The 24,591-nt window shown below is 39.9% G+C and overlaps 2 protein-coding genes across 7 annotated transcripts in view; both read left to right on the top strand.

Annotated features, from left to right (window-relative positions):
* The window catches only part of EMB (embigin), a 29,384-nt gene extending 22,043 nt beyond the window's left edge, over positions 1-7,341 (top strand). For all 6 annotated transcript variants that reach the window (XM_080373083.1, XM_080373082.1, XM_080373087.1 and 3 more), the window contains one exon: positions 1,660-7,341. In XM_080373083.1, coding sequence (XP_080229209.1) covers positions 1,660-1,717 — 58 coding nt within the window. In that variant the 3' untranslated portion in view covers positions 1,718-7,341. The remainder of the gene's footprint in view (positions 1-1,659) is intronic.
* Positions 7,342-12,295: 4,954 nt separating this feature from the next.
* LOC308057011 (uncharacterized protein) lies at positions 12,296-15,379 on the top strand. Its single transcript, XM_080373080.1, has 2 exons — positions 12,296-12,992; positions 13,772-15,379. The coding sequence occupies exon 2, from the start codon at positions 13,775-13,777 to the stop codon at positions 15,023-15,025; it is 1,251 nt and encodes a 416-aa protein (XP_080229206.1). The 5' UTR covers positions 12,296-12,992; positions 13,772-13,774; the 3' UTR covers positions 15,026-15,379.
* Positions 15,380-24,591: the final 9,212 nt, after the last annotated feature.

Here is a 24,591-nt window from a genome sequence, read left to right as displayed (position 1 = left end):
AACTATGAGGAAAATCACTTTCAGGTGGAAATTCTATAAAAGAGGTTTTGAAACTTTTCTCCTACATTGTATTTGTCATTATTAACATAAATTTCTCAGTTGCATGTGGTCAAAGCCCTAATTATCCTAGGTAAGCCTGTAGTTGCTGGGGTTTTGGGAGCTAGCATTATTGGCTGTTTTGGTGGTAGCTCCAGCTTCTCAGGGGGGTGGAGTGGGTGGGCTCTCATAGTGCCAATAGCTTGGGTGCAGGAGTGGCTGCACCACTGGAGCCAAAGAGTAGGTGTAGGCACTTCTGCTGTCCTGCTGCTTGAGGGTTGGTGCTCCCATACTGGCTCCTCCCCCCATCCTTGGTATGATGCATTTCTAAAAGCTTGCTTATTAAAACAAGCTATACTTCTCTCCTGCCCATCCTTTTGAAGCCCAGTCACTTCATTTGTCCTGTTTTGCTTTTGTAAGATGGAGCCTAGCAGTTCCTCTTTTTGTGTCCCGTGCACTCCATTTTTCTTCTCCTCAGTCCCTTCTCTCCTCCTATGTTTGTCTCCCTTTTTGTCCTTCTGAGTAGCACTGTCTCTCCTTTGTTGAATTTCTTGCTGCAGTTACCTTCTCCATTTCACTGTTGTATTCACTTTCCTATTCCTTTTTCTAGTGCTAGCTAGAAACACATTTTAGTGCTTTCCCCCTTATCTAAACAGCTTTAAAGCTGTAATTCAATTATGCTATTAAGTGAGGATGTGTCTTGGGCACATAGTGTGGTATTTATACTGCTGAGTGAGGACATGTCTTGGGTTAAATTGAATAGTTGCGCTTGTTGTGCAGCTCTGCTTTTTATAAACATGCTGAAACTGTATTACAACAGGATTGTAACACAGTATAGGGGACTAAAATAATCTTTTCCTACTTGATGACATGTAGGATGTGGTTTTGATCAGCTGCGTAATCTTTTAGACTTCTATCTTAGATAAATGCATTTGAGGAAAATCTATTAAAATATGTATTACTTACCTTTCAGTTATAAGAACCAGGCATTTCAACTACTGGCTGTTTAGAAGATAGATCTGTGTACCAGACAGAATCTCTAAAGGATTTTTATGTCAAGTGATAACTAATACACAGCTGAACTTGTCTGAGGCTGTAATTAAAATGCCACATCTAACAGTGCATTAGGTGGGAAACTAGTGGTTCAGAAACAATTTTTTTTTTTGAGCAAGGGAATTGTTAAGTCTTGATTTTAACCAACACCATATAGCTAGTTGTAGGTGCTCCAGAAGAAGCAATTGTATGGTTGTTCCAGCCCATGTTCTGAGGATGTTGACCTGCACATTGCTTGTATATTATTAGAGCGTTCACTCTGTTTAGAAATTCTATATGTTGAATGAAATAATAGTACAACAATCACTTCTGGGAATACAGTCACTGTTAAAACTTTGTGGGATTTTTGAGGGGGATTGTGTTGAGTCTTCACTACTTGGCTGCAAGACTTTAAGAGTCAGTATTTTGGTTGCTTAAATTTTTTAAATCTTTTTTTTCTTGTAACTTCTCATGCTAAAAGAAAATCAAATAAGTTCTAGATGCACTCTGATTGCACTGTGGGACTGGAATGACTGTACTCATCTTATACTTGAACACTGAGTTTTGGAATTTGACTTCTCTTTCTTACAGTAAATCTGAAGAAAGCAATGGTCTGGAAAACAGTAGCACTAGGCACAGGAAAATTTAATCTGGTTCCTAAAAAAGGTAAGTTAGAGATGAAACAGAGACCAGAGTTTACTCTTCTTTTGAACAGCCTAATACAAGGACAAAGAAATCCACTGTGTTACCCCAGTCTGGTTTTTTTTGGATGTGGGAACAACATAGTAATAGAACCATTGTTTAGGTAAAACAATATATAGTCATTCATGATGTAATATTAGCAAGAAGGTGCTTAATTGCTTGGCTCCTGATCATGAAACACTGTGAATGCCAGGGTAGGTGCTGAGATGCATAAGAATTGCTGATGTATCCAAAATCATGTTCTTTTAGGCTGTAGTTTGGGTGCTGACTGAGTTTATGGAGTAAGAATGCAAGTGGGAAATGTCACAGTACCAGATACATGAAGCAAGGATTATAGCAGTCTAGGAAAGAAGACAGCTTAATAGATAATGACTGAAAGGATTAGTGGTAGAAGAAAGGAAGCAGAGGGTATGTAGCCCTGTGGAAGCTATATAATTAACTTCCCTGATTCTCTGCCCTCTTTACAGTCTAATTACAGGCTGCTTCTACTTCCACCAGCTGGAAATGCTTGTCAGAGGATGGTCTGTAAGCTGAGGACCAATCCTACATACTCTAATTTCCTCTTTTTATTCCCCCTCTGCATCTGGCACCACAATCTCTTGTTTCAAGATGAGAGGTATGAGTGACTTGGTATTCATGTCACTGCTGGTACTGTTTTTCCCTATAACAAGCCATCTACCTGGAGGAAGATTGCTTCCATACCTTTTCTTTTAAAGAACAATGAGAAGTGTCAGGTAAATCTCATAAAGATTACAAATCAGTAAAAAATCAAGAACAAATGCTTTCTAAGAGTATATTGTTTCCTCAGTTTGCTGCATGTTATTGTATTTGTTGATTGCTGTGACTGAAGTTCCCAAGCATTTATCCCATATTGGATCTAAAGTCCCATTCTTGTAAAGTCTTTTTGGCATGTGACATGTGATGAATCACTAAGGATTCAGACTGGCAAATTGGTCCATTCAAAAAAATTGTAAAATGTAAACTGTAAGGAAATCTTCAAACAAATACGGGAAAATATTAAGCAGCAAAATAATAGAATGTTATAAGGAAATGTGTGTGTTCTTTTTAATCCAGGAGATTGAAGCCAACAGAAATGGAAATCATCACAAAGCTACAGAAGATGTATGCAGCTATGCATTTTAAACGTCTGCTATGCTTCTAAGTAGACTCTACACTTAAGCTAAATAAGATGCTTTGAAAGTAGTTGTGAAACTGCTCATTTTATACAGATGATAATGTATTCTGATATAACGCATTTAGGTCTCTGCTGTCTGTACCATTGCCATTTTATTACTAAAAGGCAATTTTTACATGATCAGACTTCCTGTTTTATGACTGATCCATTTGACTTTGTCCTGAATTAGAACTAACCTTGTATTCACTGAATGAACAGGAAATACAGAATGAGCCTATTATCTAAGTGTTAGAAAGCTGGACTTTTAAGATCAAAAAGTATCACCACCAAAGAAAACACCTTTTAATAGCAGATGAAGCAAATGTGACACAGCTTTTTTTACCAAAGAAATGGTCAAAGGGAAATCTTTATCATGATTTAAAGGAAACGATAACAGTTTTGCAGTTTGCTCTGAACAGTAAAGTGTCTTCATTCTAACTTTTCTTCGCTTCATTTAAATGAGAAAGAAATATTGGTACGTTCTGAATACTTAAGATACAAATCTTCTTAAGATGTTCTGCTATTTGTGTGCTGCTATATTCTAATTCTAAATAAGTTGAGCACTTAAATACTGTACAGATCAGAAAATTCAGCAGTATTTCAGAGTAGGTGAAAGAAGCAAAGGGGATACAGTACCATACCAGAATATAACTGAAAATTATTTATGCTTGCACAAATTACTGCAGGATCTGAGAGATGCCAATCCAGTTTTGCAATTATAATTTATTTGGAACACAGATTTCACAATATACCTGTATCTTATGTTCTCATCATACATCCTGTGTAGTTGGTACCCTTACTTCTTGTGGCATATTGAATTATTCTTTAAACTCCACTCAGAGCACAGAGAAGCTAAAATTTTCAGGGTAACAGGATAAGCAACATGAATACAATTAAATCTCTAATACATAAAATTGTGACACTGCTGTTATGATTTATGGCTTTGCTTTAGATGAGCTAATTGCCATAATTAAGTACACAATTTAGTTGCATTATGCATTCAGGAATTGAAAAATGTGCAGCTAATAGAAAAGCAGGTGATGGCATTTGTTGCTGTTGCTTGCTAACCCAAAAGAAAAATAACAGAAACTTCCATTTTAAGAAAGGCAAATGTAAAGTCTTCAAAAGATTTTCTTCTCTCAAAATATGTAAGGAAAACCCAGGCAACATTTGCAAACTCCCTGAGGAAGTAGAAGGAAAAAAACAACAAACGTTTAAACAATTTCCTCAAAGTGGTTGTTTCTCTTTGGACATAGATAAAGGAATACAGAAAAATAAAAGATGAAATAGATTTAATTCCCTTTATTTTTTCTATTTTACTGTTCTTATGGGTTTGAAATTATCAAAGCCTAGCATTGGCTGTTCTCTTGGAGATGGCAGACAAAATCCAGTATGACTCACATTTTTTTGGTTTTGTAGTTTATTTTGCAGCTTTAACAGCAAGTTAAGCCCAAATAAACAGTGGGAAGTATATAAGCATTGAGTGATTGACTGTAAGGGCTGAACAGTGATAAAGATTTCCCTTGCTAAGATACTGTGTTTATTGTATTTTGCCTTGGAGTTTCTATGCACTATAAAAACCAGAATGCATTTACAGGTCTTTATATGAATTTATCATTGATATAACAGCATTTTTGTTGTAAAAATGTTTGCAGTTTAAAAAGATTTACTTCTGTATATTAATTGTTTGAAACGTTTTATTTTTTGTATCAAATTTTTTTGTAGGAAATCTAGTAGCAAAAAGTAAGCTTACAGATCAAATCACTAGATTGAGTAGAGCAGAATTAATACCTTTTGCAACAAAGAAGAGGTTAGGTAGTATCTGGCAAAAAGCCCACCTTTTAATCAGATGTGGTAACAGTTTATTGCTACCCTCACTGAGCATTCCCACCAATCTTGAAATTGTGGTATGAAGTCTTTGCCAACATATGCAAATTACATGAATAGATGCTTTTTGGTGTTAGCAAACAAGGGCTGCACTGAATGCAGGCAGGAACTGGAGAACCTACATTAAGTATGGATTTTAGATCTATGATGTGTTCCTCCTATCAGGACTGTATTAAGAGTTTAAGATTGGCTGCTGTAACAAGTAGTTTTGTCTTGACCTGCATCTAGCATGTTCTGCTCGCCATGTCTGCAAGGCATTTGAAGTTTAGTTTTAGGTTGGCAAGTAGTTTTTTCATCTTGGTGAGTGGTTTTATTCCTTGTATGTCTGCCTGGGTTCAAACTTCCTTGGGTTTCTCTATGGAAGGCAATAGTAAATAATATTAAATAGTAAATACTACATAATTGACATAATGGTCATAACTCCAAAGGCATAAACACTATAGTTTGTAGTTCACATGCCACATAGGAAACTCTGGAAATCTCTTGTGTGTATGTCAACAAATACATGTTGTTGACATGAATGTTGACAACATTCCTACTGCAGTTGCTTTGTGTATCTGGTTTATTATGCAAACATAGCCTTCAATAGGACAAAAATTTGGCAACCTTAAACCAAAGCTCTAGGCAATGATTTTTAACTCCTTCAAGCCAAGAGGTACCAAATGAGAGCCAAAACAATTCTGAAGATACTTCTTTCAAACAGCATGTAGAGCAAGTATAAGGAGCCACAGCAGAATTAGCTTTAATAATGAACATTAATCTGTAATAATTGACTTAGACTCTGCCTACCCATATAACAGCTGCATTTGTTTGGCAAATTGTGTCTTCCAAGACAAAATCCTTGTTTTCTTGCAAAAGTGGTATGTTACTGGTTTCTATACTAACAAAAGTCCTAGAGGAAAAAATTAGTCTGCAAAAGAATCCTGAAGGGCTGTTCCTAATGCTTCAAATTGGTCACTGCAAATTCCTCCTTTCCGTAGGTCCGAAGTAGACACTAGCAGCTGTGAGACCAGATTCCTAGTGAAGAGTGACAAATATTATTTCCAAACTGTGAGCTCAGCTAGAACTGTATGAAAATTTCCTTAGGATGGAGACCTAAGGAATACCCAGTAGTGAGTCAAGATGATTAAGTAATTAGGCATAGGTCATTTGACATGGCCAATCCTGAGGAAGAAAGAAAACGTGTAAGTATTGATGCTGATACTGAAATCAACATCCGTGTGCCTCTGTTTTCCAGCCAAAGAAATTAGGTTTATATGCTACCTTTAAATTCACTCTGAAAACTTTTCTATGTTGACTGCTAAGCAATTAAATTTAGAAAGAAACCGGTGGGTGTCTTCAGTGTAGGCAGAGTTTTTCAGAGGACCACTCAACTATGTGTTGAGCTACCCAGAATGTGCAGACTGACCGCAATTAGTCACATGATGTTGCAGTTCTAGTTGGGAGCTCCCCAAAAGCAGGAAGGGGAAAGGAGTGAGGAAGAAACCACTTGAGAATGGTTGCAGGGGCATGGAAAGGACCTGCAGATACTCCATAGGGGTCCTGAGGGACAGCAGGAATGGAGTGAGATGACTGGCAGTTCGATGCGTGCAGAAAGACAGAGTGTAAATTTGTAGGAAAAGTTTTTTTTGGCTGTGCCATTCATAGTGTTTGTGTAAAATTCTGTACAGTGACTAAACAATCTGCTACTGCTAAGCACTTGTGCAGGTGAAAACACAAAGCCAAGTGGTATGTTTCATAAGAAAATCAGAAGTTACATCCTTGGAAATTTTTTACCACTTGCTTTAAATAGTTTTGCATTCTTGTTACTTTCTTATACCAGAACATATATAATGCAGTAAACAATTCTTTATGAGAAAAATAACCCAAGTTCCAAACTTTACAACTTGTTACTGAAACTGGGTTGTCTAAATCTACTGTTGATGACTGAGTTAATATTTGTAGTTGAATTTTATGAGACTTCAAACTTGTAATGTTTATTCTGTTAGTCAAAATGATTGGGTTTTATTCCATAAAGAAACTTACCTGATTCATTTTGCTGTTCAGCCTTTTGATTAACCAAACAAAGATTTTTGTCCATTTTTATTACACGGGTAATATTTCTATCAACTGACTTACTGAATTATTTTCAAATTGACATTAAAAGTTATGTAACAGTGCCTTGAAGGAAGGTATTTGTTTACCATAGTTAAGTTAATTTTTCTCTTTTGCAATATGTTTGTTAAAAGTTTCAGAGGAAACATGACAGCAAACACTGTTTTTCTAGTGAAAGACTACTAAACCTAATGCTTTTATCACGCTTGCCTTATTTTATATTCTGATTTTATACTCTGTGTTCACTCAACTGTTCTATTGTTTTGCTTGAGCGGTAAGATCTGTACAGAAAATGGAACAGCCTCTGTATGTTTGATGTATATGAAATAATGAGTAGTTATGAGTAGTGTTAATTGATAATATTGTATTTACTGAGAAGTCCAATAAATTTTACCATGAAGAATCCATAAAGCAGAGAGTGAACATATGCCTGGTGTCTTTAAGAAACAAAATCAGACTGTCATTCCTTTTTATTTGTCCATACCCACACATTTTAATTTAGACCTAAACCGCTTATTTGCTTGACTACTGAACTGCCTTTGCTCAGATGTATAACCTTCTAGGTAGAAATTGCCAAAGAAGTCCAAGTAATTCCTTTCTAAATGCACATACTGCATCTGGCCTAGGTTCATCCCTTCTAACTTGGACATCTAAATTAGGAACGTATTCTGTTTCCTGTTAATGGGGCTTGGAAGGGAAGGATTATCTTCCAGTAGAAAAGAACCGTCTAAACGGAAGCTGGAGTTAAGCAGGGTAAATCTCAGCCTCTGAGACAGTGTTATGTTTTGATACTTTGTGCTTTATAAAAAATTATTTTTAAATAGTGTTAGTCTTCCCATGGAGACACATCTCTGATTGCAAATTGAAATGTATACTAGCTTCTCTCAATTACTGTTTTGAAGGAGACTTAGGGATATTTCCTTAGACTGCCTTCTACTGTGATCACAGACAGGTTTAGTATGACACTTTCTTAGTATATGTTAATGGTGTGTCAAGTCACACAGCTCATCCTTGCTGACTCTCCTATTTGATTGAAGAGTTCAAATGTGATTAATTAAACTGCACAGCAGCAAGTGTATGTTAAGTCTCCCTTTTGGAAGTTGTTTTGAATATTTGTGGTATCTGTTTTCTAGCACAGGATAGCAAGATAGGCAGGCAGACCTTTGGAAGAGGATAGAGTACTATTAGCTATGTTTCTGCCACTTGAGATTTCTTGTACAGACAGCACCAGTCTAGGTAAAAGTATCAAAGCCTAAGCTAACTGCTAGCAATAAGTAGTCACTTCCAAAGTAGATGTAGGATGTGCAGCCAAGATACTTGAAGGACAACTTACTGCAAATTGTGAAGTCTAGGTTTGTAATAAATACTACTTCATTGTCTTTCTAAAAAATCTGCCATAAGAATTTAAAAGGCAGTATGTAGGAAAGAGGGAGAGTAATAGCAGACAGAGTTAAAGTTTTGAGGCCTTCTAAATGAGAGGAATAAAGATTTTTATCCTTTGCTGTTAATGGTTGCAGTCTTTCTAAATGCATGTATACTTCTCAAAACCATAAAGGAAAATACATATAATAATACAGTCTTCAAAAAAAGCTGGCAGCTCAACCATACAATGGATTGGAAAGACTCTCAGCAGCGCTAATAAAATAGCGGTACCCTTTCCCTACTGTTTAACAACCATTGTTTAATCTCTTCAGTTCTCCTGTTTCTGTTGATAAAGAGCTGATAATTATGTCCAAGACTCTAAAATACATTAGCCTTTAAACTGATAGATTGGGCCCCCACATGGTTATTCTCAGCTCTCACCAAGACTGTCAGAAGGAATGAGGTCATGCAGGTACTCAAAGAAACCTGGGAATTACTTTGCTTTTATGGTGATGTGGTTCTCTTGGTGAGCTAATCTGTTTGCCACATAGCTCGGACATTGCATAAATTGCAGTCAGGACTTGGGTTTATTCTAGGTTCAGGTGCAGTGATTCTGCTCAGCAAGTGTCTATGCAAATGTCTGTGACCATTAACTTTTGTGATACAGAAATGAAGGAATAGAAGTAATAAGAAAGAATCAGGAAAATGCTTTGAAGAAAGAAATCCCATGAGATAGAACCACCAGTTCAGAAAAGTAAGGCATATGTAAAAGTTCTTACTGGTTTCCTTCCATCCATATATGTATAGATAATAATTAGAAAACATGATGTAATTTGCTGCACATTTAAAAGCACAGCCTGCTTTAGGAGAAGTAACTTAAAGCATTTCTGTCAGATCAATTAACTTGGGGAAACTAGCTTCCTGGTCTATGTCTGTTATGTTAGGCTAGATGGAAGGAACTGCAACTGTACGAAGATGCCATCATGAGGAAATCAGATACTATGGTTGAAAGCAGTTCAGGTGATTTTCATTTCTGCCAAGCCTCAGTTATTGACAGTGCAGACATACGAGCTAATGAACATTCTGAGTTGCTTTCTGTAACCCTTTAGATTTCTGCTTTAGGAGAGTTTAACATTCCTTGGCTGTTTTCTGGCATTGGTAGTAATAAAAGCCTGTGCGGAGAAGGGAGGACAAGCTTTCTCCTAACTCACATTTTGGAAAGAATGATATCAGCTGCTATTTCAGCTTGTATTGATAATGAAGTATATCAGACCTAGTAAAGCAGGGGTCCTCAAACTATGGCCCGTGGGCTGGATACGGCTCCCCAGGGTCCTCAATCTGCCCCTGGTATTTATAGACACACACCCCCACCCCCCCCGCCGGGGGTTGGGGGGGGAAACCAAACAGCCGCAGATGGCTGCCTGCCACTGCATCCGCACGCAGGCCCCCTGGTTAAACAGTTTGAGGACCCCTGTAGTAAAGGATGCTCATTGTTCATTCAACAGAAGCATAGGTCTTATGTCATTTAAGGGTTACTTTAGGCACTGCATACAAAGGAAAAGAGCCTGGAAAAAGGGGGGATAAGGGGAAGAATTGTGGAAGAAGTTTGCTATTAGGTGCTGTGCAAAAATCACCTCTGTGCAAATTTTTACTGCAGCCCATATTTTACTGCGTATCCATATTCACTTTATCCTTCAAGTGTTCTTGTGCATGCCCCACAAGTCTGCACTTTCCATGTTGGTAGGTAGGCAGCTGTGGGGGTGATTTGACCATGGCCAACAGCCAAATATGCACACAAGTACCCACTTGCTCCACTCTCCTGTGAGGCAGGCAGGAAACAGAAGGCAGGCAAAAAGACTTGCATAAAGACAGTGATCTTTAACAGGGGGAGCAAAGGTTGTGCATGCAAGCAAAGCAAAAAGAGGAATTCATTCTCTACCTGGCATTGGCAGGCAATGTCCAAACACTTCAAGGGAGTCAGGGCCTCAGCATGTGTAACAGCTGCTTGGGAAGACTAATGCCATGCACATGAGTGTCCATGCTTCCTCCTCCCTTCTCTAAGTTTTCATTGGTGTGAAGGATGCTATATGGGATGGAATATTCTTTTGGTCAGTTTGGATCAGCTGTACTGGCTAGGTACTCTCTTAATGTTTGCCCACCCTAAATTTACCTGCTGCAGGGGCAGAGTGGGAAGGAGAAGGGCTTGATGCTGTGCAAGCACTGTTCAGCAACTGCCAAAATACTGCTGTGTTATCGGTACTGGTTTAGCCACAATTTTGAAGCACAGCACTGTATGGGCTGCTCTGAACTCAGTCCCAGCTGGACCCTACATCTTACAAGGGTGAGCTTCCTTCCAACACTGGCTGGAAACAGACCACAAAACCTCTTGTTTCCTATATAACTCTCATAAACTTACCAAGCTTCTTGCTATTCAAGTTAATTGACAGTAAATTTCTAGCAGCAGTCAAACCCCCAGAGGTCGTAAGTAATAAGAACAAGTATTTAAGAAATACATTGAATATTCCTTCCCCTCCCCCTGGAAACACTGAATGTAAAACGTATGGTTCTCTGAAGTATTAAGTCAATCAATATTTGACAATAGGTAAGGCAAATGTGCTTCTTTTGGGATTTTACAGTTTTTCAAATAATCTGTATTTGCCACTGGTAGTTTTCAAGATTTGAGTGATTTCTAGAACTAAACATTTTCTATGCGAGAAGAAGCAGCAATATAGTGGATTTAAGCCTGTTACTTGCTTTTTCATATCTCTTCCACAAACCTTAGCAGAAGATTAAATATAGTTTTCTACTTTAAGGCCCAACTGGGAGGTTGATTTGCAGTCCATCTCATAATGTCGTATTTCCTAAGTACCTTCCTGTCAATCAGTCTGCATAGAAAAGAGCTAAATTATTTTCTATATATGTGGGAGGGAATCAAGCAAAATAAACTTCTCATAATTTTGTGCTCCACAGATAGGAATTTAAGGTTATAACTTCCTTTAATAAAATTATGCGTAACAACAGATCACCTCATGTTGCACAGTGCTTTGAAGATGTACCTTTTAAGTGGGTTTTCCTATCTGAGTATACTAACTAAATCACAGAAAGGGCATCTGAGGCACCATGTTTGGTCATCAGTTGCCTACTGCATCTTGGACACCAAAAGATAAACTGAGGCTTGGAACTGAGTGGTGGAAGTCTATTGATTCAATGATTTCACTGGCCAGTGTACCCTCTGTTTAAATTAATTTTCCCAGAAAAAAAATATATTGTTGTTCTGGAGAAACTGAGAAGAACTGTTTCTAAAATAGTGAAAAAGGCAGAAAAATTCACTTGTAAAGAGAACCAGGTCTTTCTCTTCTCATGCCTTGCCCCTGCTAGCCTGTCTGAGTAACAGGTGATTCCCAGCCTCTGAAAAGGAAATTCCTGCGGCACAATGCTGAATGCTACAAAAGGGTACATGGCAAACGGTGCAACCCCAGACTGCAAGGACCAAGTAAGCCAGCTGACAATTTACTTTGATAGGGTGAAGCCAGTCAGAAAACATATGGCACTTTCTCAGGAAATTATTTATAAACTGTTGCACAATTTAAAAAATAGTACCGATGAAGGAAATCCTACATCCTGTTTATCAAAACTTGGTAACTGAAGTAAAAATACTGTTCTCTTGTTACCATTGTGACACTATTGACAGTGAAAAAAAGCTGATGAAATGTGACTTGCACACATGCTGTCACTCAATTTCTCACTGAAACCACCTAATATCACTTAATTATAAAGGCTTACTCATCATTGTTATCACCGAATAGGAAGAATTGCAGAAACATGGTCCAAAGACAAAAATGCAGCCTAGGATGAGATGTGGTGCAGTGGTTTTACTGAAAGAGAGCAGATAGAGATTATTGCTGAGAAGAATATAGTGGAAGAGATTTATGGAAGTGAGAGGGGGGGGGGTAAGAGATAGGGTAGAGTTTAACAATTGTAATAGTCTGTTTAGCTGTTTAGGGTAAAAATTGCAAAATTTAAGCTGTTTGCCAAATCTTACACGGTTTGCTTGGGTACTGTGATAAGGTGTACGGGAGTAAAGGGCTTCATGACCATATAAGTCCAGCTTTATGACCATATAAGTCCAAAGAAAGATTACAACCTTGCAAGAACAAGCCAAAGCTGGTTCTGCGGTTTGGACAAAGAGCAGGACGTTACTGAGCCTGCGCCAGATGTGGGGGTCACGAGGAAGACTCACCTGCCTTCATCCTCAGGACCCCTGACGACCACCACCAGGGGACACTGCGCAAACTCAGTCGAGAGAGAGATATGGAAATGACTTGCAGAACTAATTTTAATACAAAGCGGGGATAGGTAATGCATATGTATAGGCGTATTACATCATATTATGAATATGTAATGAGTTGTCTTATAAAAACAGAGCAAGTTTTCGTATCAGGCGCACACGGTTTTGGCGGGACTACTCCCCCGTGCTGCCCAGCGCTGAATAAACATACCTACTTTACAATCTTACAGATTGTGGAGTCTGCTTTCCGCACGTCAGTTTTGGCGAGCCAGCCAGGAGGATCTCCACTCGGCTGCGGGACCGACTGCGGAGCGGACGCTCCTAGGCGCGCCCCGAGCATTTTACTCGGAGGAGTCTCCGCTGCCGGCCGATCACCGCGGGAGTGGACAACAGCCTCTTGAAGCTGCGGATTTAACGGTATGTTTAACGAAGGGATTTAAGTGTACGCACATTCGGGGCTGCTGATAAATCGCGCAGAGACGTCTGGCGTGCAGCATAGTGCCCGTGGGTTGGGTACCTGTAGGGTTTGGGACTGCAGTTTGGGACTGCAATTGGGAAACTCGCTGGCCGATAGAGCGTCCGGTAGCGATCTCGGGGATAGATCGACTGAGTTTGAGGTAACCGCTGTATCCCGTTGTTGGGAGCCAGGATGGACCTGCTAATGACCGGTATATGAGAAGCAGGAGAAGGGTAAGCGGGCCTCTTGTAATTTACAAGATATTTGCAGCTGCTAGAAGGTTGTTAACTGGAGCGATGCTATGTTAGCTTTCTTTTGGTATTGATTTTGGTTATGGCAATAAGGCATTTGGAATAGACTACCGATTTGAATTTGTCGAACCATAGTGTTTGTGTGAAGTGATGTGTGTGTGATTTTCTCTGAGTGCATGGACGTCCGTGAGAGTGGAATTGAGTGAGAATAAGTGAGAGTGTGGCAGACAGGCGTGAAAAGAGAATTTAAAAGTCAGTTTAAATCCCTTAAGAGTATATTGAAAATGGGTAACACCCAAGGAGGGATACTGAAAAAAAGTCCTCTGGGTTGTATACTCGCCCATTGGAAGGATATTGTAGGGAAGGGAAGCACAGAAAGTAAAAAGACCCTCATTAAATATTGTAATCAGTGGTGGCCATTGTATAAGTTAGAGGGCGAAGTTAAGTGGCCATTTAATGGAACATTGGATTATAATACTTTGTTACAGCTTATGCTGTTCTTGAGAAGAGAAGGGAAATGGGATGAAGTATCATATGCAGATATGTTTTTCACTCTGCGAAACCATCCGGAGTGGCAAAGGGACTGTGGGATAATACCCCCACAGGACCCTATGGTACTCGCATTGGAGCGAGAAAATAAAGGGGGTAGAAGTAAACTAAAAAGATGCTGTTCTTCCTGCAGCATTGGGCAGAGGTGTACAAAGGCAGACAAAGTTCACCAAGCCCCAGAACAAGACTTAGATGACTTGTTTAAACCTCCCCCCCGGGCACGGGACAAGGATGTGGATTCAGAAGGAGCTTTTAATCCTCCTGATAGCCCTGTATCTTCCCACACTCGGCAGAAGTCTGCCCTGACTACTTTACAAGCACCCCTCCGAGAGGCGGTGGGGCCAGATGGTGGAACAATGCTAATTAAAGTGCCTTTCTCCACTGCTGATTTGGGAGAGTGGAGAAAGATTGCAAAGGATTATAGAAGTGACCCGATAAGTGTAGCCAGGCATTTCCAATTTATCGTAAAACAACACAATCCCGATTGGAATGATATACAATTATTATTGGAATATTTGACTGAAACTGAAAAACAGCTAGTTCTGAAAACAGCAGGAAATTTGGCCGAAGATCATTATAAAATTACAGGAGGGGATGTTAAGGAACATTTCCCCCTCCAAGACCCAAAGTGGGATGCTAATAGATCGGCACATATGCAAAGATTACAGGAATATCAGGAATGGGTTTCGAAGGGAATGGAGAGAGCAATTCCCAAAACTATAAACTGGTCAGCTTTATATGCAGTTAAGCAAACTCCTTCTGAGTCCCCGTCTGAGTTCCTGGATCGGCTGAGGGATGTGATGCGTCGTAACACGCCGCTAGACCCTGGGTCTGAGGTAGGGATCCAGCAATTAGTTTCTTTATTCCTGGGTCAATCTGCAGGGGACATAAGGCGAAAACTTCAAAAGCTGCGTTCTACAGAAGGTAGAAACTTAGAGATATTGTTGGATGAAGCGTGGAGGGTGTTTAGTAATAGAGAAGAAGAATATCGGCGGGGACAAAAGAAATTGATAGCTGCCATTCAAGAAAAAGGGGAACGGAGAGGTGGTAGGCGAGATTCGTCTCGATTGGAAAGGGATCAGTGCGCTATATGCAGGGGCTTTGGTCATTGGAAAAGGGAATGTCCTAGAAACAGGGAAGGGGGTCGGAAAACCTCAGCGAATGTGAAGATAGCCAATGTAATAGAAGACTGACGGGAACCTGGGGAATCTACCCTAGCGGATCCACTGGTTACAATTAAGCTAGGGGAAAAGCAGCAGCAAGTGAAGTTTTTGATAGATACAGGAGCAACATATTCGGTTTTAAATCAAGCCTTAATTCCTTTAGGAGATGATTACGTTGTAGTACAGGGAGCAACTGGCCAAAGTGAAAAGGCGTATTTTTGCAAACCTTTAAAGTATAAATTGGGAAAGCAATGGGGTATCCACAAGTTCTTATATATGCCCAACTCTCCAAAGGCACTTTTGGGGAGAGATTTGTTGGAACAATTAGGAGCAAAGATCACGTTTGAAAAAGGGGAAATTACTTTGGAGGTAAAGGATCAACAATATACACAAGCATTAAGTCTAGTCCTAACTAGTCTCCCCTCAGAAGGGAAAATCGATGAGGAAATTCTGAACCAAGTGTATCCAGGAGTCTGGGCTACTGATGTGCCTGGAAGAGCGAAAAATGCTCCACCTGTTGAAGTTAAGATAAAGGAAGGTCAACGACCGGTAAGAATTAAACAATATCCTCTAAAGAAAGAGGACAGGGAAGGAATCCGGCCGGTGATAGAAAAATTTTTGCAGCTAGGACTATTAAAGGAATGTGAGTCTGAATTCAATACTCCTATATTACCTATTCGGAAGTCCGATGGGTCATATAGGGTGGTTCAAGACTTGCGCGCAGTGAACAGGATTACTGAGGATCTCTACCCAGTCGTGGCAAATCCGTATACCCTACTGACTGCATTGGCATCTGAATTAATCTGGTTTACTGTTCTAGATTTAAAGGATGCTTTCTTTTGCCTCCCTCTCCACGAAGCCAGTCAAAAGTTGTTTGCATTTGAGTGGGAAAATCCTAAAAGTGGTCGAAGGACCCAGCTCACTTGGACGGTGTTGCCGCAAGGGTTTAAGAATAGTCCTACCATTTTCGGCAATCAGCTTGCGAGAGACCTGGAATCCTGGGAAGCCCCGTCCGAGAAAGGAAAATTGTTACAGTATGTGGATGACATTCTGATCGCTACCAACACAGAGGAAGATTGTATGGCATGGACGGTGAGTCTGTTGAATTTCTTAGGGCTTCAAGGATACAGGGTGTCTAGGAAGAAGGCTCAGGTAATGCAGCGTAAAGTGAATTATTTGGGCTATGAAATCAGTGCGGGACAGAGAACTTTGGGGCAGGCCCGCAAAGAGGTGATATGCCAAACTAAAAAACCCCAGATGGTAAAGGAATTGCGAACCTTTCTGGGAATGACAGGGTGGTGTCGATTGTGGATCTACAATTATGGACTGCTTGTTAAACCATTATATGCGCTGACAGCGACTGAGCAGAAACACCTCGAATGGAATAAAGAGGCCGAACAAGCTTTTGAACAACTAAAGAAGGCTCTGATGTCAGCCCCGGCCTTAGGACTCCCGGATGTGGGTAAGCCGTTTCTCCTTTTCTCTCATGAGAAACAGGGCATTGCCCTAGGAATATTGGCACAGGAGCTAGGTCCGTATCGTCGGGCAGTTGGCTACCTCTCTAAACAGTTAGACGCGACTGCAAAGGGCTGGCCTGGATGCCTAAGGGCAGTTGCGGCTGTGATACTAAATATACAGGAAGCCCGAAAATTCACCCTGGGCCAGAAAATGACTGTTTTTGTGTCCCATGCAGTGTCGGCAGTATTGGAAGCAAAGGGTGGACACTGGCTATCTCCACAAAGATTCCTGCGATATCAAGCTGTAATAGTGGAACAGGATGATGTGGAAATCGTGGTTACTAACATTGTCAACCCAGCTTCTTTTCTCAGTGGAAACACAGGAGAGCCAGTGCATCATGACTGCCTAGAAACTATTGAAGCGACATACGCAAGTCGCCCAGACTTAAAGGATAGCCCCATAGAAAATGGAGAAAACTGGTTCACAGACGGGAGCAGCTATGTCCTGAATGGCAATCGACACGCTGGATACGCCATCACCACCAGTCAAGAGGTAATAGAGTCAGGACCTTTGCCCATGAACACCTCCGCACAAAAGGCAGAAATAATTGCCCTAACTCGAGCTCTGAAGTTGGCTCAGGGCAAAACTGTAAACATTTACACAGACTCAAAATATGCTTTTGGAGTTGTACACGCACATGGAGCAATTTGGAAAGAAAGAGGTTTATTGAACTCCCAAGGGAAAAATATCAAACATGCAGAAGAAATTCTGAAGTTACTAGAAGCTGTTCAACTCCCTGAGAAAGTGGCAATTGTGCATATTAAGGCACACCAGAGAGTGAGCTCAGATTTGGAAAAAGGGAATGAACTGGCGGATAGAGAGGCAAAACAAGTGGCCAAAATGAAAATAAGAGTGGCAGGGGCTTTAATTCCCGATAGGCATATTTCCCTACAAGATAAACCAAAATATACTAAGGAAGATCAGAAACTCATTTCAGACTTAGCAGGGTCGTATAATGAAGAGGGATGGGCTTATACCCCACAGGGAAAGTTAATTGTTCCCTCATATTTACTGTGGCATTTAATACGGGAAGAACATAGGAAGAGACATTGGGGAATGGAGGGTCTGTATAAGCATCTGATAAAAGATATTGTAGCTAGAAACTTATATACCACAGTGAGACAGGTGACTCAACAGTGTGAACTTTGCCTCCAAACTAATCCAAAGAATACTCCCAAACTAGAAATGGGCCAGATTGGAAAGGGTAATGGGCCTGGACAACAATGGCAGGTTGATTTCACAGAACTTCCAAGAAAAGGGGGGTACCGATATTTGCTGGTATTAACTGATACCTTTTCAGGTTGGCCAGAAGCGTTCCCAACCAGAACTGCCAAGGCTCGGGAGGTAACTAAAATACTAATACAAGAAATAATACCGCGTTTTGGGGTTCCAGCAACCATATCCTCTGACAGAGGACCACACTTTGTTTCAAAAATAGTGCAACAAACCAGCCACCATTTAGGTATAGATTGGCAACTTCACACCCCATATCGCCCTCAGTCGAGTGGCCAAGTGGAGAAAATGAACCACTTAATCAAACAGCAAATTGTAAAATTGGGACAAGAAGCAAACTTGCCATGGCCTCAGTCTCTCCCTTTAGCCCTTTTGCGTATACGGACAAGACCGAGGGCAAGGGAAGGACTGAGCCCTTTTGAAATTCTGTATGGACGCCCCTATGGAATACAAAAGGGGACATCAATGCAAATTGGGGACGAAATTATGACTTCCTATATGGTGGCATTGAGCAAACAGCTCAATAAAATTGGAAAACATGTAATTGGGACCCGAGGAAGGGGTCTGGATGGGCCTGTACATGATATTCAACCTGGAGATTATGTATATTGGCAGTCATTAATACAGCATTTGAAAAACATCCTATAAGCAGAAGTGAGATTTCCATATGATGGTTTGGTGAATAATTGAAGATCCCCAAGGGGAAAGGTATATAAGGTATACCTTGCTGAAATTAAGAGCAATGGCAAGGCACCAACATATCTAAGAGCATAGTCAAGGTCTGTTATTTGGTTATCAATAAATTACTAAAATGGATTGCATTTCTTTTTCTTTTTGGGGATTTTTTTTAACTGCTGACATCCCCAACCATCCTACCTGTGAAGAAGTGAGGTGTCACTCTATTTAATTTCCCCCCTTTCTGTTGTCACACCAGGTCAAGTACTCTAAAGAAAACCACCAATTTGACTGAGCTATTGATGGTGCCTGACCATTTTTAAGAGAGTAGTATTTCTCCATTATGGTGGTTCCTAAAGTCTCAGTTGACCTACAGGTACAGAACCGACACATCAGCTGAGTCAACTAACAAGACCCCCTGTTATTCTATTCCCTCTGCTCTCACCTACCTCTGATAGGTAACATTTCAGTAAAGGAAAACTTGTGGTGGCTTTCTAAAGACTTCCAGCAAATTCAATAGGTGGAAAGAATAATAATAAAGTTTATCTGAACTAGATTATCTTGGCACACTTCAGACACTCAGCAGCCTAGGCTGTCCATCCATTTTCAGACAGTGAAAGAAGCTGGGTGTTAGAATTTATCATCCATGTCATAATCTATGAAACCCTGTGTTGCATGAGAAGTTCAGTCTGTGTCATGCTGAGCACTTACTTGCTTGCCATGCAGTATTAGGACAAGGTAATGAAGATATCGTTATCGTACATCACTAGAGATGTACTATTCTCTCCGTTGATTTTGGTAATCAATATTCATTAGGATAAAAAAAGGGTGGAAAAAAAAAGGTTTTCACTTTTGAACAGTTGATTTATTTAGTTCAGCCCAATTCTAACACACCAGTGGCCAGATACCAGCAGTGGAGCATTAAGATTGTCAGCATTAGGAGGATCAATTATATCAGTGGAGAGCAATTAAGTATCGATATTTTAAAAGCAATCGGAGACTGCAGGAGAGACAGTAATTAGCCCCCCTCGCCATCACTGCGCCACCCGAGCCAGGGAGTGTCTTCGGGTTGTGCGAATCTCTGCCTTGGCCGGAAGGTGTCGCTCTCCCACCGTTGATGGCAGCCCCTCAGGTTCAGCACCAGGGGCTGTGCTGCCGAGCCCCGCAGTGCTTCGAGCCCTGCGCCTGGGGAGCGGCAGCTGCTACGGGGCGGGAGCTGGGATGCCCTGAGCACCGGGTCTGCCCTGAGCACCGGGATGCCGGGAGCACCGGGATGCCCCGAGCACCGGGATGCCCCGAGCACCGGGATGCCCTGAGCACTGGGATGCCCTCGGCACTGCAGCTGCAGCCACCGGCCTGTGGCACACAGCTGGGCCTCTGACAGCAAAGGTGAAATAGCACTCACACTGCAAGTGTGCCCATCATACTCGTTTCTGATACTTTTAAGTGATGTGTTTTCTGATCTGAGAATTATGTAACATCTCCAAATTTCTATACCCATTTTAGTACTCACTTTTCTTTCTGCCAGTATTCAGACACCACTAATAGCAACACGCATGCCACAGGAGACAGGACTGCTTCCTGTGGAAATTTAGTTACTTAAGTATCTGAATAGTTTTATTTTGTACTTTATTTCTTAAAGTACAGTATGTCAAAACTGAAAAACATTGGCATAATCAAAATGTATTTTGATCCTAGAGCATTCCACCAGGGAGACTAAAACACAAAAGCCACACACTCCTGAGCAACTCTCAGGAACTTCTTCCTTTCTGAGAAAGATAGCAGCTTCAAGGGGCTGCCAAAAACATGTCCACTTCATAGCTGTCTATAAACTCACTGGGAAGTGGACTGTGTTATTTTTGTATAGAAAAATATACAAAATATTATATATTTTAATAATATATTTTACATATATATATGATATATCACTATGTATTTTTATAATGTATGTTGTATACTTTTTGTATAACATCTGGCATAATGTGTTGATAACTAGTGTAGCATCATCATACCAATGTATATCATGTGAACTACACACATTTTCTAGTCCATTGGTTAAGAATGTGTTATTTGAAACAAACATGCCAATCTCTAGTTTGTGAAAAATATACATTTTCTACTGTAATGTCTAAGTACATGTTATTATTTTAAATAAATCTGATTATTTTGGCTTTATTCAAACTTCTTTAGTATGCGGTCTCTTTAGTTCTAAAATGTTTATGGAGTTTTTTAAAAGTGTGCTTTATATGCTTTCTTCTCAGTCTCTTGAAAGAAACACAATTGCTTTCCTATCTGAAGAAATTTAACAACAAGTTGAAGTTTCTGAAAGAAATGAAGACACAATGTGGTACTTTTTTGAACACGGTTTTTGACTTGGTTTGGGCCAAGATATCCTGGGTAAAGGTCACAGTATGCTATCTTCTGGCAAAGAATCTGAAGTCTCTGCTCTTTTTCCTTTTTTTCCACCTATTACAAACTGTCTTTTATCAGTCTAAATGGACCAAAAAAAAAAAATTTTAAGACAACAAAAGTTGTTGTCTTAAGAATGTAGATAATTTAGATGACTATCGTTTTATATAAAGAAAACTTTTATTTATAGCTAATATTGATGGATATTAGCAAGTTAAAATGCATATGAAATCTATGGGTTTTTTTTAAAAGATGTGTTATAAAATGAATATAGTAGGACCACACCTTTTTTTGGGTATGGAATATATTCATATTTTCCTTCCTTTAATTCCACTAAAAACCAGGTTTGTTCTGCCAAAGTCTTATCTAGGTAAATATGTTGTTCATAGAGTAAGCTAACTTACCTCCTGTTAGTCTTCCAAATACAATCAGATACTACTGCCTTTTATCATATGTCTACACTGCGATTTTGTTTTTCACTGATGATTAAGGCCCGATGGAGGTTAATGAGGAACACAGTGTGCACAGAATGTGACCTTGCAAAGCTGTTTTATCCCTCAGCAGCTCACTGAAAAAGTCCTTTCTAGTTTGCAGTGAGTCATTAATTTCAGCCCACAAACCTGAAGACAGCATAGATATATTAGTGCGCAGCCTGCAAGCCACCTCTGTCTGCTGACTTAACCAAGGAAATCACTTTAATTTCTACTGTCTTCTCCAATTTACCAGCAGTTCAGAAAAACTTCTCCGCTACCTCAGAGAAGCCTTTTCAAAATGATACAAATCTTATAGCAGTATGTTTGTAAGGGAGGCCCAACTGTCCAGCCTAATAAGCAGGAACAGTAATTAGTATTTTATATAATGAACCAGCAATTAAAGAGGGAAATATCAAATTGGTAATAATTTATTGAAGAGATGCTGAAGTTACTGATGGGCTTGAAGGTGGGGTTTTTTATGTAATATTGTTTCTCCATGAGGAAACAGAAATTGGAAAATGATTGAAGGACTTTCACCATCATCCTGTGGTTTGCGCCACTCTCACTTATTAGTCCTAATGTCTTATATTCTCTTCCTCAGCGTCCCACCAGGTATCATATTATTTGCTCAAAAGCTTTAATAAAATTACAACATTAATATACATGAGACTGTCTTTGGATAGCACTGACAGCTGCAAGGAGCAGCATACATTGATTAAGCTGCATAATTGATAGCTTTCTCAATCCAAGCAAATGAATCTGGAAAGGACAAACTGAGGCAGGAAGTTGAAATAGCAGAGCAAGAACATTATTTTTGGTCTGCAGAACTGGACAAGCAAAATCAGTTGTCAGAGATTAATTCCATAAAAAAAGGGTTCAGACAGAAAATCTCTAAGTTTACAAATTGTCTGTTTGTTTTTAAGATGTTTGTTCTTCCATTTTGCCATTGTCTTTTTCCAGTCCCTCAAAAATGGAGTTTTGTCTCCAAAGAAAAGTTTATATTATGTCAGTGTAGACAGGACAGTAAGAACAGATGCATCTTCCTACAGGGCAGGAAGCAGAATTAGGCTGTGGGCAGTGTCCCCAAAGCCAGACTTTCTGTCAATTTACTTTTGCCCAAATTAAACACATTAGTTTAGGTTACATGGATGTCTGAGTTCATCTCACTGACAGTTCTTGCAATTATGCATTTTAAATATGCTGGCAGCAAGTTTCCAAGTACCACTGTCTTCAATATTTCCTAGTAGAAAGCTCAGTGTATGTCCTATGGGGTGCAGGTGGTTCCTAATTCAGCGCGATGAATCTTCCTGTACATTTCTTTGAGGCATGTAATGTCAATGGTAAAAAGGAGACAATGCCTGGTGCTGTGGGTACTAGGCCCTCCTGTAGGTCTCAGCCTCCAGGTAGGCTCAAACTGCTCATTGCACTTCTGTAGTAGTAGTGACACCTAGGAGTGCTATTGTGCATGTGGTAGCAAGGTATGCTGAGGCTTGATAGAAGTGCAACTGTGAGGAGAAGCCCTGTCCTGCTCATCAACCCTGACCACTGTGGCTGCATAGAAGGCTCATACAAGTACGGAGAGAAGGAAAAGTGGAGTTCTGGCTTGAAGGATGATATATAGAGCTGTCTGCTTCTCCATGCAGGAAGATGCAAGTAAAGGTGATAGAAACAAGTCAAAGGAGTTCCCATATACTTGAGCCCTATAATGAGGAATCACATTCTTAACCTTTACTTTGATAGAAAAAGTTCATTTTATGCTTTTAAATCTTGTCTGTAATACACAGCTTTACTTCTTAGGGAGGTCAGAACATAAAGATATACTGTATAATTCTCGTTGCGAATCCCAGTGTCTGGAGCACAGTACATGCTTCTCTCAAGGTTCAAGGACTAAGGCTGCAATATTGTAACAAAATGGTGTCATACGCAGGAGTTAAATTTGTCCTGAGAAGGGTTAATTAGAGCCGATTTGCAAATGAGCAGAAAAAGGAAAGAGAGCCTAGAACTCTGGGCTGACATAGTTCCTGCAGTTAGGTAGGGTGCAGGCTGATGCTCTGGCTCTGATGACCAAGCTGCCACAAATGGGATGGTCACATCTCCCTGTTTCTGACGTGGCCCTTCCTGTCCCACTGGTGCTTATGTGAGCTCTCAGTGGGCCTGTTCAGAGAGTTTATCTGGCAAAAAATAATCCATCACTTTGTTTTATAAGGTTAGTTTTCTAAAAGTGTCTGCCTGTGATCTGACTCACAAGTGCACTGATCTCCCATGTGGGGTGCACACACAGGAAAGCCCATTGAAGTTCGGGAAGAAAATATTTTTTTTGTATTGCTACTAAAAAGGTTTTTAAAATTTATTTTAAAACAAGTGTTTATGTCCTCTTAATCCCATCCTTTTAAATCCCTATTTTTGTGCATGCTTTATAGTATACATAATATATTACTACAGTAGTAAATGTATATGATTTATTAAAATATAAATATACAAATATCACGGGGGTGTGCTCAAAAATTTTTTACTGATGGAGTGTGTGATCAAAAAAATTTGGAAGCTACCGCATCAGGGAGTCAGACAGTTGATGAAAATCAGGTGAATGAGGGTGCAGCCCACACGAAGGTGTTGGCACCCTTTTGACAGTAACTAGCTAGAAGGTCAGCTTAGCTGCACTGGCGATCAGCCCTCAGTCGTGATAGTCATCCACCTCTTCTCATTAGTGAGGTTAAGTCACATCCATGGTTTTGACTTTTTAAACGACAGGCTTCTCCAAGGCAATAACCTCTTCCCAAATAGCTTGACAGACATGGGAATCTCAGTATCAAATTATTCTAGCATAAATTATAACACATAAGTCAAAGACATAATAGTATTTAGGCAAATAAGGTTTAAAATGCACTTTTATTTTTAAACTAATGATGTTTGTTTGATTTCAGGCATTCAGACACTGGATTATATGTGTCTATTTGGACATTATCATTCTCTCCTCTCTGGTCTAGATCTACTACACTCAGAGTGCCAAACAGAATTACAGGATCGGATACCTGATTTAAAATGGACAACAAAACAACACTTACCAATGTTAGCCTCTGCCTCCTGAGTTATATGTAATACCTGCACTGGAGAAATCACCATACAAACTGCAGTTTTAAGAAGACATAATAAATCAACACTTACTTGATGCTTTCACAGTTTTTATGAAGGTCTTTTTCTATCTCAACAATAAAGGTGGAATTGAAAATATTTGGCAAATAATTTTGTAGAAGGATAAAGCCGAAAAAAGACTCACATCTACATTAT

This window comes from Falco punctatus (assembly GCF_963210335.1).
Source record: "Falco punctatus genome assembly, chromosome: Z".
NCBI lineage: Eukaryota > Metazoa > Chordata > Aves > Falconiformes > Falconidae > Falco > Falco punctatus.
Note: the sequence above shows the minus strand (reverse complement) of the source record. Positions and strands in the feature narration are given on the sequence as shown.